Here is a 16,908-nt window from a genome sequence, read left to right as displayed (position 1 = left end):
ATACTGGGTGTCCTTGATAGGTATGTCCCTGTCAGGCAGGGAGGAAATGGCCGAGTGAGGGAACCGTGGTTCACAAAAGAGGTGGAATGTCTTGTGAAAAGGAAGAGGGAAGCTTATGTAGGGATGAGGAAACAAGGTTCAGATGGCTCGACTGAGGGTTACAAGTTAGCAAGGAACGAGCTGAAAAAGGGGCTTAGGAGAGCTAGGAGGGGACATGAGAAGTCCTTGGCGGGTCGGATCAAGGAAAACCCCAAGGCTTTTTACTCTTATGTGAGGAATAAAAGAATGACCAGGGTGAGGTTAGGGCCGGTCAAGGACAGTGGTGGGAACTTGTGTATGGAATCAGTAGAGATAGGCGAGGTGATGAATGAATACTTTTCTTCAGTGTTCACCAAGGAGAGGGGCCATGTTTTTCAGGAAGAGAAGGTGTTACAGGCTAACAGGCTGGAGGAAATAGATGTAAGGAGGGAGGATGTATTGGCAGTTTTGAATAAACTGAAGGTCGATAAGTCCCCTGGGCCTGATGAAATGTATCCTAGGATTCTTTGGGAGGCGAGGGATGAGATTGCAGAGCCTTTGGCTTTGATCTTTGGGTCCTCGCTGTCCACGGGGATGGTGCCAGAGGACTGGAGAGTGGCAAATGTTGTTCCTCTGTTTAAGAAAGGGAATAGAAATGACCCTGGTAATTATAGACCGGTTAGTCTGACTTCGGTGGTTGGTAAATTGATGGAAAAGGTCCTTAGGGATGGGATTTACGACCATTTAGAAAGATGCGGATTAATCCGGGATAGTCAGCACGGATTTGTGAAGGGCAAATCGTGCCTCACAAATTTGATAGAATTTTTTGAGGAGGTAACTAGGTGTGTTGATGAAGGTAGGGCGGTTGATGTCATATACATGGATTTTAGTAAGGCGTTTGATAAGGTCCCCCATGGTCGGCTTATGATGAAAGTAAGGAGGTGTGGGATAGAGGGAAAGTTGGCCGATTGGATAGGTAACTGGCTGTCTGATCGAAGACAGAGGGTGGTGGTGGATGGAAAATTTTCGGAATGGAGGCAGGTTGCTAGCGGAGTGCCGCAGGGATCGGTGCTTGGTCCTCTGCTCTTTGTGATTTTTATTAATGACTTAGAGGAGGGGGCTGAAGGGTGGATCAGTAAATTTGCTGATGACACCAAGATTGGTGGAGTAGTGGATGAGGTGGAGGGGTGTTGTAGGCTGCAAAGAGACATAGATAGGATGCAAAGCTGGGCTGAAAAATGGCAAATGGAGTTTAACCCTGATAAATGTGAGGTGATTCATTTTGGTAGGACTAATTTAAATGTGGATTACAGGGTCAAAGGTAGGGTTCTGAAGACTGTGGAGGAATAGAGAGATCTTGGGGTCCATATCCACAGATCTCTAAAGGTTGCCACTCAAGTGGATAGAGCTGTGAAGAAGGCATATAGTGTGTTAGCTTTTATTAACAGGGGGTTGGAGTTTAAGAGCCGTGGGGTTATGCTGCAACTGTACAGGACCTTGGTGAGACCGCATTTGGAATATTGCGTGCAGTTCTGGTCACCTCACTATAAGAAGGATGTGGAAGCGCTGGAAAGAGTGCAGAGGAGATTTACCAGGATGCTGCCTGGTTTGGAGTGTCGGTCTTATGAGGAAAGGTTGAGGAAGCTGGGGCTGTTCTCTCTGGAGCGGAGGAGATTGAGGGGAGACTTAATAGAGGTTTATAAAATGATGAAGGGGATAGATCGAGTGAACGTTCAAAGACTATTTCCTCGGGTGGATGGAGCTATTACGAGGGGGCATAACTATAGGGTTCATGGTGGGAGATATAGGAAGGATATCAGAGGTAGGTTCTTCACGCAGAGAGTGGTTGGGGTGTGGAATGGACTGCCTGCAGTGATAGTGGAGTCAGACACTTTAGGAACATTTAAGCGGTTATTGGATAGGCACATGGAGCACACCAGGATGGTAGGGAGTGGGATAGCTTGATCTTGATTTCAGATGAAGGTCGGCACAACATCGTGGGCCGAAGGGCCTGTTCTGTGCTGTACTGTTCTATGTTCTATAATGCATGAAAATGGGTGGAATGGGTTTGAGGGTAAATTTTGGATAATGATGCTGGGGGAGGGGTGGGTTGGGGCTGTGTGTGGTAATTGTAAAGATGTTGGAATGAGACTGATCACAAGGCAGGGAGGAAGGAGAGAGGGAAGGTTCTCCAGAGGCGGAAGAGGTGATGGAGGAGGGTGGGGAATCAGGGACTCAGGGATGAGTGTTGACCTAGGAAGGGAGGAGTGGCAGCAGAGAAGATCACTGATGAATATTGGTCCAGAGATGGAAGAAGTGGGACAGAGGGCAGGAAATCAGAAGTTTTGGGATGAATATTGGGAAAGACAGGGAGGGAGGGGGTGGGAAGAGAGGAGCGGGGAAGAATATTAACAAAGGCTTGGGACAAAGAGAGAGACACTGGACGAGGAAAGTTGGCCATGACTGGGAGGAAATACTGCAGAGGTTAACAAATAATGTTGCTAAAGACAAGGAAAGTCAGAGAGAAGAGAACTTCCCTACAAAGTTACATTTAACAACATGAAGCTTGCGTCAACATTTCCCTATTAGCACACAAAGCAAGATAGAAATAGAGATACTCAGGAGACAGCATCATCACTCACATGAGGCTCAATACAAAGAAAGGATCTCGCTGCGACTGATAGATCTTCATCTCCGGCGGAGAGGATGCGCTGGATTTTGGCATTGGTGGAGGTTCTGAATGTGCTAGTGCAGTGGATCGCCGGAGATTCTGAGCTACCAAGCCCGCCAGGTTGGTGTCCGTGTTCAAACCTGGAACTGTGTAGGTCTGTCCCCACGGACCATCAGCACCAAGTGGAGGTGGGTGTCTCAGACCGTTCAATTCCCTCGGGAAAAGAGTTCATTGATTTGAAGTTGTCTTTTGCAGTGTATTGTGCAGCAACGCTTGGAATTGAGCATTGGGATGTGAACGGGTGTCGTTCCTCATCTGGTTCAGCTCCTCTCAGCCACACTGTTGTGGAAGTTCTGAGAGAATGTCCTCATTTCGCTATTCTTTCTCCCACTAATTTCCCCTTCTTAAATGGTCCAACTTTGCTGAATTTTAAACTTCTCCCAATCCTCCAATCTATTACTTTTTCTTGCCAATTGGTATATTTTTTCTGTGAATCTAATACTCGCCCTAATTTCCATTGTAAGCCATTGTTTGGCCACAGTTTCTCTTCCACTCTTGTGCCAAATAAGGACAAGCAACTTTTGGATTCCACCTATTCATTCCTGGAATGCTTGGCATTGCCTGTCCACTATCCTTCCTTTCAGTAATGGTTCCCCGTTAAACATAGCCATCTCATGCCTCATAGCATCATAGTTGTCTTTAATGAGATTTGGGGATCTTGGTCTCAGAGTTAACTACCTCACTATCCACCTTGGTAATGTTCACTAACCATTCCTAAGGCCCTACCCTGGGCACAATTATATAAATAGGAAATACAGATTTTTTTTAATGTTAGATTATTTCCTTCATGACTGCAGTTGACAGCTATTATTTTCTCCCAGGTCATTGTCTTTGATCATGGAGAAATGGATTATCAACATTACGATTGGTCAAAGGTCACGGCAGTTGTACTTAGTGACAGATCTGAGAAACGTATTTTGTGTGTTGCTCATGAAAATAAAGCCCGGGTTCTCCTGCAAGGTAATACGTTTTATCAAAGTTAAAAACAGACATTTCTGTTCTCTGTTGCCAGCTGTATCATTGAAGAACCACAGAAAGAAACATGAAGTTTCTAGGCTGACATGGGAAGGCTGGGCCGAATGGTCTATTCCTGTGTTACATCTTTCATGTAATTCTATGATATTTTGTATTCTTGCTATTAGAGTTTTATAATTCATCTGCAGGTCCCAATCTGCCATGGTTCAATATTCAGCATTCTATCTATGATAAAGTAATTATCTTCATCTCCACTCACCTCTTGTTGTCCAAACCTTCCTTCCTATTGGTCAGGTTTTCCACACTTTCACGACAATCTTTTCCCTTTATTAATCTCTATGTGACTCCCGTGAAGATTCTTAGGGCTTCTTTTTATTTGTTCATGGGATTTGGGTATCGCTGGCTGGGCCAGCTGTGGGCGGCACTGTGGTTAGCACTGCTGCCTCACAGCGCCAGTGACCCAGGTTCGATTCCCAGCTTGGGTCACTGTCTGTGTGGAGTTTGCACGTTCCCCCATGTCAGCGTGGGTTTCCTCTGGGTGTTCCGGTTTCCTCCCACAGTCCAAATATGTGCGGGTTAGGTGCATTGGCCATGCTAAATTCTCCCTCAGTGATCCGAGGATGATGTTTCAGGTTTTGTTGGTATATAGTCTCAGGAAATAATGACCCAGCAGCATCAGTATCAACCTCCACGCTAATCGATTGTCCATTTAATTTCAGAATCACCCAGAATCTATGCGATTCACCCTGTATGGATAAGACGTTCAGTTTATTAGGATACCAGATCAGAACCCCCAGGTATATTATGAAGTTTTTTATGAAGCCAGACTAGACACCAACAATTTTCTATTTTGACATAAATGTGAGGGTAAGATGTCTTACTCCAGGCACAATTCTACTGAAAACCAGGGAACTTTTATCAAAACAAATTTTATTTAAAAAGACAATTTAACTTTCACAAATGAATGAGCTTAACTTTTTACAATTGAATAATACTTAAACATGACAAGACACAATTCATAACTGCTAACCTGTCACTGTAAGTTCCAATCAAGCAAGATTTCCCTTAAACCTGTCTTTAGAATTAGTTAGCAAAACACAGGCATACTTGCTTGTGACTTAGGTTGACAGTTCTGGAGCTTTCAGAGAACCTCTGTAGAGTGACAGAAATAGTGAGACACCTATTTCTTCCAGCAGGTCCAGGCAGCAACTACTTGAATGTTAAAATGAATATGAAACTGGTCTTTTCTGCAAGTTAGATCCCCCCATTAATCACACAAATATGGCCCTGTCAATCAACCTAATCAAAACTCACATGAATCTACACACCTAGTCTAAAATCCCAGGAGAACTTAAATAAAAAGGTCCATTAACTCTACAAAGTAACACATCCCTCCCTAAGATCAGTTATTATCTTGCTCTCAGTATTTGAGCTGCATGTTTTCCCAGTCAGATTGACTCTTGTAATAATACACTGCCTCTTAAAGCAGCCGTACCTTAAACACAAATTATATCAAGGTAGCAGAGTATCATCACAAGTTGGTGCTGTTGATCATATTTCTGGACATTGTCTTCATCACAGTCATAATACTTCTGTGAGTTGTAAATTATTTTTGTCGAATGTAACTTGTTCTTCTTCTTGAGGACACTCAGATTCTTCTTCTCAATTTTCTTCTCAAAGGAAGCTGGTCTAGCTTAACAAGCTTTTGCAATGGGACATATTTTGCCACAATTACTGCATTGACTATCCTTGCTGCACCATTCACTCGCTGAATGGCCCAATCTGGCACATCTGTGACATTCTTGTTGCTTTATGATTTCATATTGGCAGTTCCCAGATTGTGGATCTTCAGTCCTGCATCAAATTGTGCAGCCTCTTTAGCAGCCAGTTCCATCGACATTGTGATTCCTACTGCTGTCTTTAAAGTCAGAGCATGTTCAGTTATTCATCTTCTTTGGATAGCCTCATTTTGGAGATCACAATCTAGACAATCTCAAAGAATATCTTTGGCAGGTAGGATCAAGGAAAACCCTAAAGCTTTCTATAGGCATGTCAGGAATAAAAGAATGACTAGGGTAAGATTAGGGCCAGTCAAGGACAGTAGTGGGAAGTTGTGCGTGGAGTCTGAAGAGATAGGAGAGGCACTAAATGAATATTTTTCATCAGTATTCACGCAGGAAAAAGACAATGTTGTCGAGGAGAATTCTGAGGTACAGGCTATTGGTCTAGACAGGATTGATGTTAATAAGGAGGAGGTGTTAGCAATTCTGGAAAGTGTGAAAATAGATAAGTCCCCTGGGCCGGATGGGATTTATCCCAGGATTCTCTGGGAGGCTAGGGAGGAGATTGCAGGGCCTTTGGCTTTGATCTTTAGGTCATCATTGTCCACAGGAATAGTGCCAGAAGACTGGAGGATAGCAAATGTTGTCCCCTTGTTCAAGAAGGGGAGTAGAGACAACCCTGGTAATTATAGACCAGTGAGCCTTACTTCTGTTGTGGGCAAAGTTTTGGAAAGGATTATAAGAGATAGGATTTATAATCATCTGGAAAGGAATAATTTGATTAGGGATAGTCAACACAGTTTTGTGAAGGGTAGGTCGTGCCTCACAAACCTTATTGAGTTCTTTGAGGAGGTGACCAAAGAGGTGGATGAGGGTAAAGCAGTCGATGTGGTGTATATGGATTTCAGTAAAGCGTTTGATAAGGTTCCCATGGTAAGCTACTGCAGAAGATACGGAGGCATGGGATTGAGGGTGATTTAGCGGTTTGGATCAGGAATTGGCTAGCTGTAAGAAGACAGAGGGTGGTGATTGATGGGAAATGTTCATCCTGGAGTTCAGTTACTAGTGGTGTACCGCAAGGATCTGTTTTGGGGCCACTGCTGTTTGTCATTTTTATAAATGACCTGGATGAGGGCGTAGAAGGATGGGTTAGTAAATTTGTGGATGACACTAAAGTCAGTGGAGTTGTGGACAGTGCGGAAGGTTGTTGCAGGTTACAGAGGGACATAGATAAGCTGCAGTGCTGGGCTGAGAGGTGGCAAATGGAGTTCAATGCGGAAAAGTGTGAGGTGATTCACTTTGGAAGGAGTAACAGGATTACAGAGTACTGGGCTAATGGTAAGATACTTGGTAGTGTGGATGAACAGAGAAATCTCGGTGTCCATGTGCATAGATCCCTGAAAGTTGGCACCCAGGTTGATAGGGTTGTTAAGAAGGCGTACTGAGTGTTAGCTTTTATTGGTAGAGGGATTGAGTTTCGGAGCCAGGAGGTCATGTTGCAGCTGTACAAAACTCTGGTGCGGCCGCACTTGGAGTATTGCATACAGTTCTGGTCACCACATTATAGGAAGGATGTAGATGCATTGGAAAGGGTGCAGAGGAGATTTACCAGGATGTTGCCTGGTATGGTGGGAAGGTCTTATGAGGAAAGGCTGAGGGACTTGAGGTTGTTTTCGTTCAAGAGAAGTAGGTTAAGAGGTGACTTAATAGAGGCATACAAGATGATCAGAGGATTAGATGGGGTGGATAGTGAAAGCCTTTTTCCTCGGATGGTGATAGCTAGCACGAGGGGACATAGATTTAAATTGAGGGGTGATAGATATAGGACAGATGTCAGAGGTAGGTTCTTTACTCAGAGAGTAGTAAGGGCGTGGGATGCCCTGCCTGCAGCAGTAGTGGACTCTTCAACATTAAGGGCATTTAAATGGTCATTGGATAAACATATGGATGATAATGGAATAGTGTCGGTTAGATGGGCTTTAGATTGGTTTCACTGGTCGGTGCAACATCGAGGGCCGAAGGGCCTGTACTGCGCTGTAATGTTCTATGTTCTATCTTCTATCTTCTAATGACTCACCATCTCACAATGTTGTGCCAGCCTTTTCAAGGTTGCCACAAACTGAGCAATGCTTTTGCCTTCCATTTGATTCCTTCAGTGGAACCTGAACCATTTTGTGATGATCTATAGCTTTGGAGACATATGCTCTTCAAAGATCTTTGTCCGTCATCATAAGTTTTAGTTCTTGTCTTTGTGGACAGGAATGAATTTCTGGAGCAAATTGTAGGTTTTACTTCCCATTATACTGAGCAAAACTGGTACGAGCAGCTTGTTTTCAATTTTATTTGCTTGCACAAAGTGTTAAAAATGCTTTGCATAGGAACTCCTTTGTCCATTTTCTTCATTGAAAAGTCCATGGATCATAAATAACCCATCGATTCACTTGCAGGAACTATCGACTCAAGACTTCTCAGTACATATATTTTTTCTGTCTTCCCAGTACTCCCCTTTTATCCTGGAGACCACTGACTTGATGTATTTTTTTCAAATGACTCCAGCCGTAGAGCAAAGCGTACCTTATTTCAAATATGCCAATTAGTGCCTGGGATCTCACCCTTCTCTGATCAGAAAAAAGTAGTCCTCTCTTAAAATCACACAAAGAGCTTTTTTCTTACTTGTCTACCTGCACTGGCACTTCAATCTTTAATCCTATTGTTCTCCCCAGCCTTTTGAAATTTGAATTGTGAGGACCCACAGTATTTTTTTCTTCTACTTAGGTTACTTGCTCGATGTTCTGGATGAAACAAAATTCTACCCTCGTTATCAATTTTCCTTTTGTTATGTTCCACTCAGGGGTTGTGGGTCTTAAAAAAAGAAAAGATTTAGTTTGGTCACTTGGATTCAAATCAGCAACCTCAGGTTTATTGAAAGACATGTTGCCTGTACTGTACAAACTGTAAGCAAAAGCACTCCATTGACATCACCATCAACTCATGTGATCAGCTCTTAAAGCAACCATTCAACCATTTAAATATATAGCAAACATAACCTGTCCAAACCTTCCTCATAAGCCACATACTCAATCCAGGTATTAGTTTAATACACATTTGCTACATTGCTTCTAAAACATTTACATCCTTCTTAAACAAGGAGACCAATATCGTATACAGCATGCCAGGTGTGGTCTCAAAAATAAATGAATAACTGAAGTATAACATCTCTCCTTTTATATTCAATTTCCCCTGCAGTAAATGACATATTTCTATTAGTTTTCCTAATTATTGCTCTACTTGCATACCATTAGCATTTTGTGATTAAGGCACTCGGACCCCAGATCCCTCTGCATATCAGAGCCTTGTAATCTTTCACCATGTCGATAATACACATTTTTAATTTTTCCTGCCAAATTGACAATATCATAGAAACATAGAAACCCTACAGTGCAGAAGGAGGCCATTCAGCCCATCGAGTCTGCACCGACCACAATCATATCATATTTTCCCACATATCATATCATATTTTCCCACATTATAGTGTAGGGACGGTATGGTGGCACAGTGGTTAGCACTGCTGCCTCACAGTGTCAGGAACCCAGGTTCGATTCCCGGCTTGGATCACTGTCTGTGTGGATTTTGCATCTCCCTGTGCCGCCGTGGGTTTCCTCCGGGTGCTCCGGTTTCCTCCCATATTCTGAGGGACGTGCTGGTTAGGTGCATTAACCCGAAAAGGGGCCGGAGTGTGGCAACTAGGGGAATTTCACAGTACTTTCATTGCAGTGTTAATGTAAGCCTTACTTGTGACTAATAAATAAACTTTATACTCCATTTGCCAGGCTTTTGTCACTCAAATTATCTATAGCCCTTTGTAGCCTCCTTGTATCCTCTTCACATTTAACTATCGTACCTATCTTTGTGTCATCAACAAAGTTATCTTCCATATCTTCGAGCTCTTAATACAGGTCCTTATCATAAATTGAAAAGGTTGAGGCCCCAGCACTGATCCTTGTGGCACACCACTCGTCACATCTTGTTGACCAGTATGCAAACAAGTATGGATATATTTCTGGATAAATAAATTGAAATGGTGATTTCTAACTACTATTTGTGCGTCATCTGGGGAATGTGTTGATATTGTGGTAATATCACCAGACTAGTAACGCAAAGGACCAGGCCATGCTCTGGAACAGTTCGAATCCCACCAAGACAGCTGTTGCAATTTTATTCAGTTAATAAATCTACAATTTAAAGAAAAGTTGGTCTTATTAATAGTGACCATGCATCGATTCACTGGTCCATTTGTTTCACTGAAGGAAATCTGCCATCCTTATGTAGTTGTTCCTACAAGTGTCTCCATTTTACAATCAATGCATTTATTCCTACCCTCTGTTCCCTGTTAGCTTGCCAATCGTCTATCCGTGCTTATATGTTACCCCCTGCACCATGAGCTTTTATTTTTCGCAGAAAACTTTGATGTGGCTCCTTATCAAATGTTTTCAGGAAATCTAAGTACATTACATCCAACAGTTTCACCTTTATCCACATCGTATGCTACTTCTTCAAAGAACTCCAATAAATTGATTAAACGTGATTTTCTTTTCACAAAACTCTATTGATTCTGTCTAATTACCCTGAATTTTACCAAGTGTCCTGCTATAACATCTTTATTAATAGCTTCTAACATTTTTCCTAAGCTCTTGGTTTCAGATAAAGCTCGGCACAACATCGTGGGCCGAAGGGCCTGTTTTGTGCTGTACTGTTCTATGTTCTATGTTCTAAGACAGATGTTAAGGTAACTGGATATAGATTCCTGCATTCTGTTTCCCTCCCTTGGGACCTCGGTGTGCAGGAATTAGCTGTCACATCTGTCTAGTTAACAACAGTGATAATTCATCAAAAATAATTACTACACCCGACATGCTTAATGACATCCTGAGGATGTGACAGGCACCATGTAAATGCAATTTTTACCCAAATCTTCCTCTTCCTATTGGATGTTGGCAGTTCTGTTCTCTCAGCTGTTTCAGGACATCACATGCAACTGATGCAGATGATGTAAGCTGTTGTCTCTTTACTGTTTACAAGGAAAAATAACAACTGAAGAATTGACAAATCAGAAAAGCCGAAAAGCATGGCTCAGACGCACCACGAGTTTTGTCAAAATATTGGACATGGATGGCATCTATTTGGAGATGCAGGGAATTACCAGACCTGGAAGTCTAGAATATGAGGCATTATCCCACCTGATCAATGATATCACAGTATTGTTGCACCGTGCAATACCTGGATCACAGGTAAAGTCCTTTTTATATTCAACAATGGGAGTAAGAATGTAATGTTTACTGTAATTCATTGCAAACAAAGTATGGATATATTTCTGGATAAATAAATTGAAATGGTGATTTCTAACTACTATTTGTGCGTCATCTGGGGAATGTGTTGATGTTGTGATAATATCACCAGACTAGTAAAGCTAAGGACCAGGCCATGCTCTGGAACAGTTCGGATCCCACCAAGACAGCTGTTGCAATTTTGTTCAGTTAATAAATCCGTAATTTAAAGAAAAGTTGGTCTTGTTAATAGTGACCATGCATCGATTCACTGGTCCATTTGTTTCACTGAAGGAAATCTGCCATCCTTATGTAGTTGTTCCTACAGGTGTCTCCATTTTACAATCAATCAGCTTCTGCTGGATATTCAGCAGACCTGGTGATGCAATCCTGGTAATCCTGAGTTATACAACTGAATTGAGACACATTGGCTTCTTGCCCAGGTTATCCACCTGTCCGACCTGGCCCTGGTCAGTCACTCCGACCTTTCCTGTAACTCCAGCTCTTTGTCCTTGTGAACTGGATGCAGCTCCGATTGGAGCTCCTGGCGCTGGAGAGCTGCTGGCCATTTGATTGAGCAGCAGATCTTAGAGGTGGTGCTTTTGGCCCTCATGAAGGCTGGAGTCTTGCCTTAAAGCAATTAATACCCCTCCAAGGGATAAACAACTATGGGGCAATCTGCTGGAGTGGGGGCTGGCTCACTCGCAGGAAGCAGTTGGTGGGGATCTGACATCCTGTTACGTCCAGCCCACTTTATTCCCCAAATGGATTGTGTACCGTTAGGCCTGAACACAGTTGAACTTCAAACCTGTTAAATTTACAACTTCAATAAACTATACACCTGTACTCTGCCTACCAGTTATATTCAGGATGAGGTCTGAGATTAAATTAACATTTTGTTACATTCTGGTCCTCAGGTTATAATGAACGTGCCCTGGTCTCCTACTTGTCCTGGTGGCCGATGCTATGATTTTGTGACAATTGCGAAATCCTGTGACTTTTTAATTGTGATGAGCTTTAATATACAGGATCAGATGTGGGATGAATGTTTTGCAAAAGCAAATGCTCCCTATGACCAGATTTTTGCAGGTATGTCCATTAAAACATCTTGATTAAGAGCCCGATATTACCATTGGCACAAAAATTTGGTAAAGTCAGGCGTGAGGTGAGTAGCGTGATCCGCGCCCACCTTCGCACCGTTTCCCCCTTTACCAAGGCCCAAAAATGGCCGCGATTGGGGCCGCGCCCAAAACGGGCGCGACGGCCATTTAAATGCATTTGATTGCATTTAAATTGAGTTAATGGGCTGCACACTCAACTTTACCAGCACTTCCCCCTTTACCGCCACGTTTACCAATCCGGAATCGACGCAAAACACACATGCTTCATATGAGTCCAATTCGGATACTCCATCAGTGAGGGTTAGTGAGGAGGTAAGTGCTGACCATCCGACAGCTCTCAGCCTGAGATCAATAGGGGTGGTGAAAGGGGGGTCCACTGCCATTCTGCCTGAGATCGGTGGGGGGGAAGAGGATGGGCGGGGCTTGCGATCGGTCTGGGTGGCGGGTCGTGGCGGGATAAGGGGGTCAGTAATATTGTGGGGATGGGGCAATGTCTGTGGGGGCCAGGGGGAGGCATTATCCGGCCTGGGAGGAATGTGGCAGGGGAGCAGCATTCTATCATTTTTTTTCCCACATATGCAGTTGGAGGCGCCGATCGGAGCTGCAGGATTTTGGGAGCGTTAAGACCTGCCCACAGGCTTGTGCAGCATGATTCGGAATTGCTGATATTTTTGCAGGCAGAGTGTGTATGGGGACACCAGAGAACAGGTCTAAAAGTCGGATCTGAAATACTCACAGTTTCAAGTCCGGCCAACACTTAGAATTGAAATGGTAAAATAGGGCTCTAAGTGTCTGTCTGGCCCATATCAATATCAGCCTAATAGGGTAATTTATTTTCCATTTAGGTCTTGCTGCTTACATCAGACTGGGTATTGATTCCAGAAAACTCCTAATGGGAATTCCGTGGTTTGGTTATGACTATCCTTGTATGCAACTCTTTGAGGTAAGGACAAATGATTAATTTGCAATGCACAAGAAATGGGAGTGAATTCAGTTAATCTGAAATACATCCCTCTGGCATGTGAATTGGCTGATGGTGATGTAAAGGTAATGTCACTGGGCCAGTGTTCCAGAGCCTGAGCTGAACAGAAACATGGAAATATAGCAAATAGGAGCACGAGGAGGCCATTTGGCCCTTCAAACTTTCTCTGCCATTTATTATGATCATGGCTAATCATCCAACATGGCTAATCCCGCCTTCCCCTCATACCCTTTGATTCCCTTCACTCCAAGAGCTATATCTGACATCCAGGTCTCATTGCACATTCCCCTCTCCTAATTTATGGCCATTCAGATAGTAATCTGCCCTCCTGTTTTTGCTACCAAAGTGGATAACCTCACATTTATCCAAATTATACTGCATCTGCCATTCATTTACCCACACACTCAACTTGTCTCATTCACAATGAAGGATCTGCATCCTCCTATCAGCTCACCCTCTGAGCCAGCTTTGTGTCATCTGAAAATTTGGCGATATTACATTTAGTTCCTTCATCCAAATTATCAATATATATATAGTGAATAGCTGGGGTAATAGCACTGATCCCTGTGATACTCCACTAGTCATTGCCTGCCATTTGAAAAAGACCCGTTTATTCCTACATTTTGCTTCCTATTTTCCAACCAGTTTTCTATCCATCTCAATACACTATCCCCAATTCCATGTGCTCTAGTTTTACACACTAATCTCTTATGTGGGATTTTGTCGAAAGCCTTCTGAAATTCCAGATAAACCACATCCACTGAGCGGCATGGTGGCACAGTGGACGGCACAGTGGCAGAGTGGTTAGCATTGTTGCCTCACAGCGACAGAGACCCGGGTTCAATTCCAGCCTCAGGTCACTGTCTTAATGGAGTTTGCACGTTTTCCCGGTGTCTACGTGAGTTTCTTCCAGGTGCTCTGGTTTTCTCCCACACTCCAAAGATGTGCGGGTTAGGTTGATTGGCCATGCTAAATTGCCCCTTAGTGTCAGGGAGTTTATCAGGGTAAATATGTGGGGTAAGGGGATAGGGCCTGGGTAGAATTGTGGTCAGTGCAGACTCGACGGGTTAAATGGCCTCTTTCTGCACTGTAGGGACTCTATGATTCTCTCACTGGCTCCCCTCGGCAACTCTACTAGATACATTTTCAAAGGATTCCAGTAGATTTGTCAAGCATGATTTCCCTTTCATAAATCCATGCTGACTCTGTTCAATCCTGCCATTGTTCTCCAAAGTGTTTTGCTGTAAAATCTTTGATAATGGATTCTAGAATATTCTCCATTACTGACATCAGGCTTACTGCTCTATAATTTCCTGTTTTCTCTCTGCCTCCCTTTTTAAATTGTGGGGTTACATTAGCTACCCTCCAAATGGTAGGAACTGCTCCAGAGTCTATCGAATTTTAGAAGATGACCATCAGCATATCCATTATTTCTCAGGCCACTTTCTTAAGTACTCTGGGATTTAGATTATCAGGCCCTGGGGATATATCGCCCTTCAATCCCATCAGTTTCTTCAACACAGTTCTCTTCTTCGGTTCCCCCCTCTCACTAAGCCCTGTGTTCCCCAACATTTCTGGTATGTTATTTATGTCCTCCTTTGTGAAGATAGAAACAAAGTATGTATTCAGTTGGTCAGCCATTTGTTTGTTCCCCATTATAAATTCCCCTGCTTCTGACTGTAAGGGGCCTATGTTTGTCATGACCAATCTTTTTCTCCTCACGTACGGATAGAAACCTTTACAGTCAGTTTTTATGTTCCCCGCCAGCTTAGTCTCGTACTCTATTATTCCCTTCTTAATCAGTCCCTTGGTCCTCCTAAGCTGAATTCTAAACTCTCCCACTCCTCAGGTCTGTTGTTTATCTTGGTCAATTTGTATGCCACTTCTTTGGATCTAACATTATCTCTAATTTCCCTTGTAAGGCATGGGTTGGCTATCTTTCCACTTTTACTTTTGCGTCAGACAGGAATAAACATTTCTTTATTCCTGTCTGACACAAACCCTCCCAACTGCTGCAGCAAATAGTCACCCAAGGACATCAGTCCTGGTCCTGCCCAGTTTGTATTGTAAGAAGTCTCACAACACCAGGTTAAAGTCCAACAGGTTTATTTGGTAGCACAAGCCACAAGCTTTCAGAGCGCTGCTCCTTCATCAGGTGAGTGGGATTTCAGTTCACAAACAGGGCATATAAAAACACAAACTCTATTTACAAAACAATGGTTGGAATGCGAGTCCTAACAAGTAATCAAGTCTTAAAGGTGCAGACAACGTGAGTAGAGAGAGAGTTAAGCACAGGTTAAAGAGATGTGTATTGTCTCCAGCCAGGACAGTTAGTGAGATTTTGCAAGCCCAGGCAAGTCGTAGGGGTTACAGATAGTGTGACATGAACCCAAGATCCCGGTTGAGGCTGTCCTCATGTGTGCGGAACTTGGCTATCAGTCTCTGCTCAGCGACTCTGCGTTGTCGTGTGTCATGAAGGCCACCTTGGAGAACGCTTACCCGAAGATCAGAGGCCGAATGCCCGTGACCGCTGAAGTGTCCCCCAACAGAAAGAGAACACTCTTGCCTGGTGATTGTCGAGTGGTGTTCATTCATCCGTTGTCGTAGTGTCTGCATCGTCTCCCCAATGTACCATGCCTCGGGACATCCTTTCCTGCAGCGTATCAGGTAGACAACGTTGGCCTAGTTGCAAGTGTATGTACCGTGTACCTGGTGGATGGTGTTCTCACATGAGATGATGGCATCCGTGTCGATGATCCAGCACATCTTGCAGAGGTTGCTGTGGCAGGGTTGTGTGGTGTCATGGCCACTGGATGGGGAGTAAATGATGGCCAGCCAGCGATTCCCATGTCCAACGAATGAATTTTTTAAAAAAAATCCTCCATCCTCTGGGATGTCCTCGGGCTCCTCAACCCCATCCTGGTTCTCCAGCTCCTCCCTCCCTGACAAGGCCAGCTGTTCCTCCTCCTCCATCTCCTCCTCCAACATGTCACCCCGCTAGTGTGCCAGGTTGTGCAGGATGGAGCATGTGACCCCTATCTGCGACACGCTCTGTGGGCTCTATTGAAAAGCCCTGCCAGAGCAATCCAGACAGTGGAACTGTGTCTTGCGAAGCCCGATGCACCGCTTGGTGGAAGACTAGGCCTCATTGTATTGAGTTTCCCCTTTGGTCTCGGGCCTCTGCACTGGCTTCATTAGCCATATCCTTTGCAGGTAAATCTCGCCCCCAAATAGCCAACCCTTCAGCTGAGGGTAACCCTCAAAGATGCCAGGAATGTCCGAGTGTACCAGGTTGTAGGTGACTTGCATGCTCCCAAGATAGCGTGCGCAGATATATATTGTCAGCGAAGAATGGCTTAAGGCCAACTACTTGACACCAGATCTGTTCCAAACATGAAATGTTTTATTTTACACCAGTGGGACGACAGCCACTGGGATCACTGTGTAGCCTCTTCACTGAACAAAGGAAATCACGGATCCCTTACTTCACCCCAGCCTGGCTGACCACAAACCAATCACAATATTCATTGATTACCTACATATCCAATCAATCTTACAATTAGGAATCATGTGGCTGCGTTATCAGCTCGTGTACAGCTCCAGACCATCTCATGATGTGTACAAGACACCCTATCAACTGTCCTTGGACCTTCACAATGACTCATAGATTCACGACAGTGCAGAGGGAGGCCACTTGGCCCATTGAGTCTGCACCGACCCTCCCAACAGAGCATCGCATCCAGGTCCATCCCCATCCCATTTACCCTGCTAATCCTCCTAACCTACACATCTTTGGACACCAAGGAGCAATTTAGCATGCCCAGTCCACCTAACCTGTGCATCTCTGGAGTGCGGTAGAGAACCGGAGCACCCGGAGCAAACCCATGCAGACATGGGGAGAACGTGTTAACTCCACGCAGTCACCCAAGGCTGGAATTGAACCCAAATCCCTCGCCCTGTGAGGAAGCAGTGCTAA

At 44.0% G+C, this 16,908-nt stretch overlaps 1 protein-coding gene across 1 annotated transcript in view; it reads left to right on the top strand.

The window, feature by feature from the left end:
• The first annotated feature begins 2,724 nt into the window (after nt 1–2,724).
• The window catches only part of LOC144497788 (di-N-acetylchitobiase-like), a 33,301-nt gene continuing 19,117 nt past the window's right edge, over nt 2,725–16,908 (top strand). Inside the window, exons 1-5 of the mRNA XM_078219225.1 lie at nt 2,725–2,877; nt 3,571–3,709; nt 10,585–10,793; nt 11,747–11,918; nt 12,796–12,893. Coding sequence (XP_078075351.1) covers nt 2,725–2,877; nt 3,571–3,709; nt 10,585–10,793; nt 11,747–11,918; nt 12,796–12,893 — 771 coding nt within the window. The remainder of the gene's footprint in view (nt 2,878–3,570; nt 3,710–10,584; nt 10,794–11,746; nt 11,919–12,795; nt 12,894–16,908) is intronic.

Source organism: Mustelus asterias, chromosome 8, assembly GCF_964213995.1.
Source record: "Mustelus asterias chromosome 8, sMusAst1.hap1.1, whole genome shotgun sequence".
Lineage (NCBI taxonomy): Eukaryota > Metazoa > Chordata > Chondrichthyes > Carcharhiniformes > Triakidae > Mustelus > Mustelus asterias.
The sequence above is the reverse complement of the archived record's forward strand: the minus strand, read 5'-3'. Positions and strand labels throughout refer to the sequence as shown.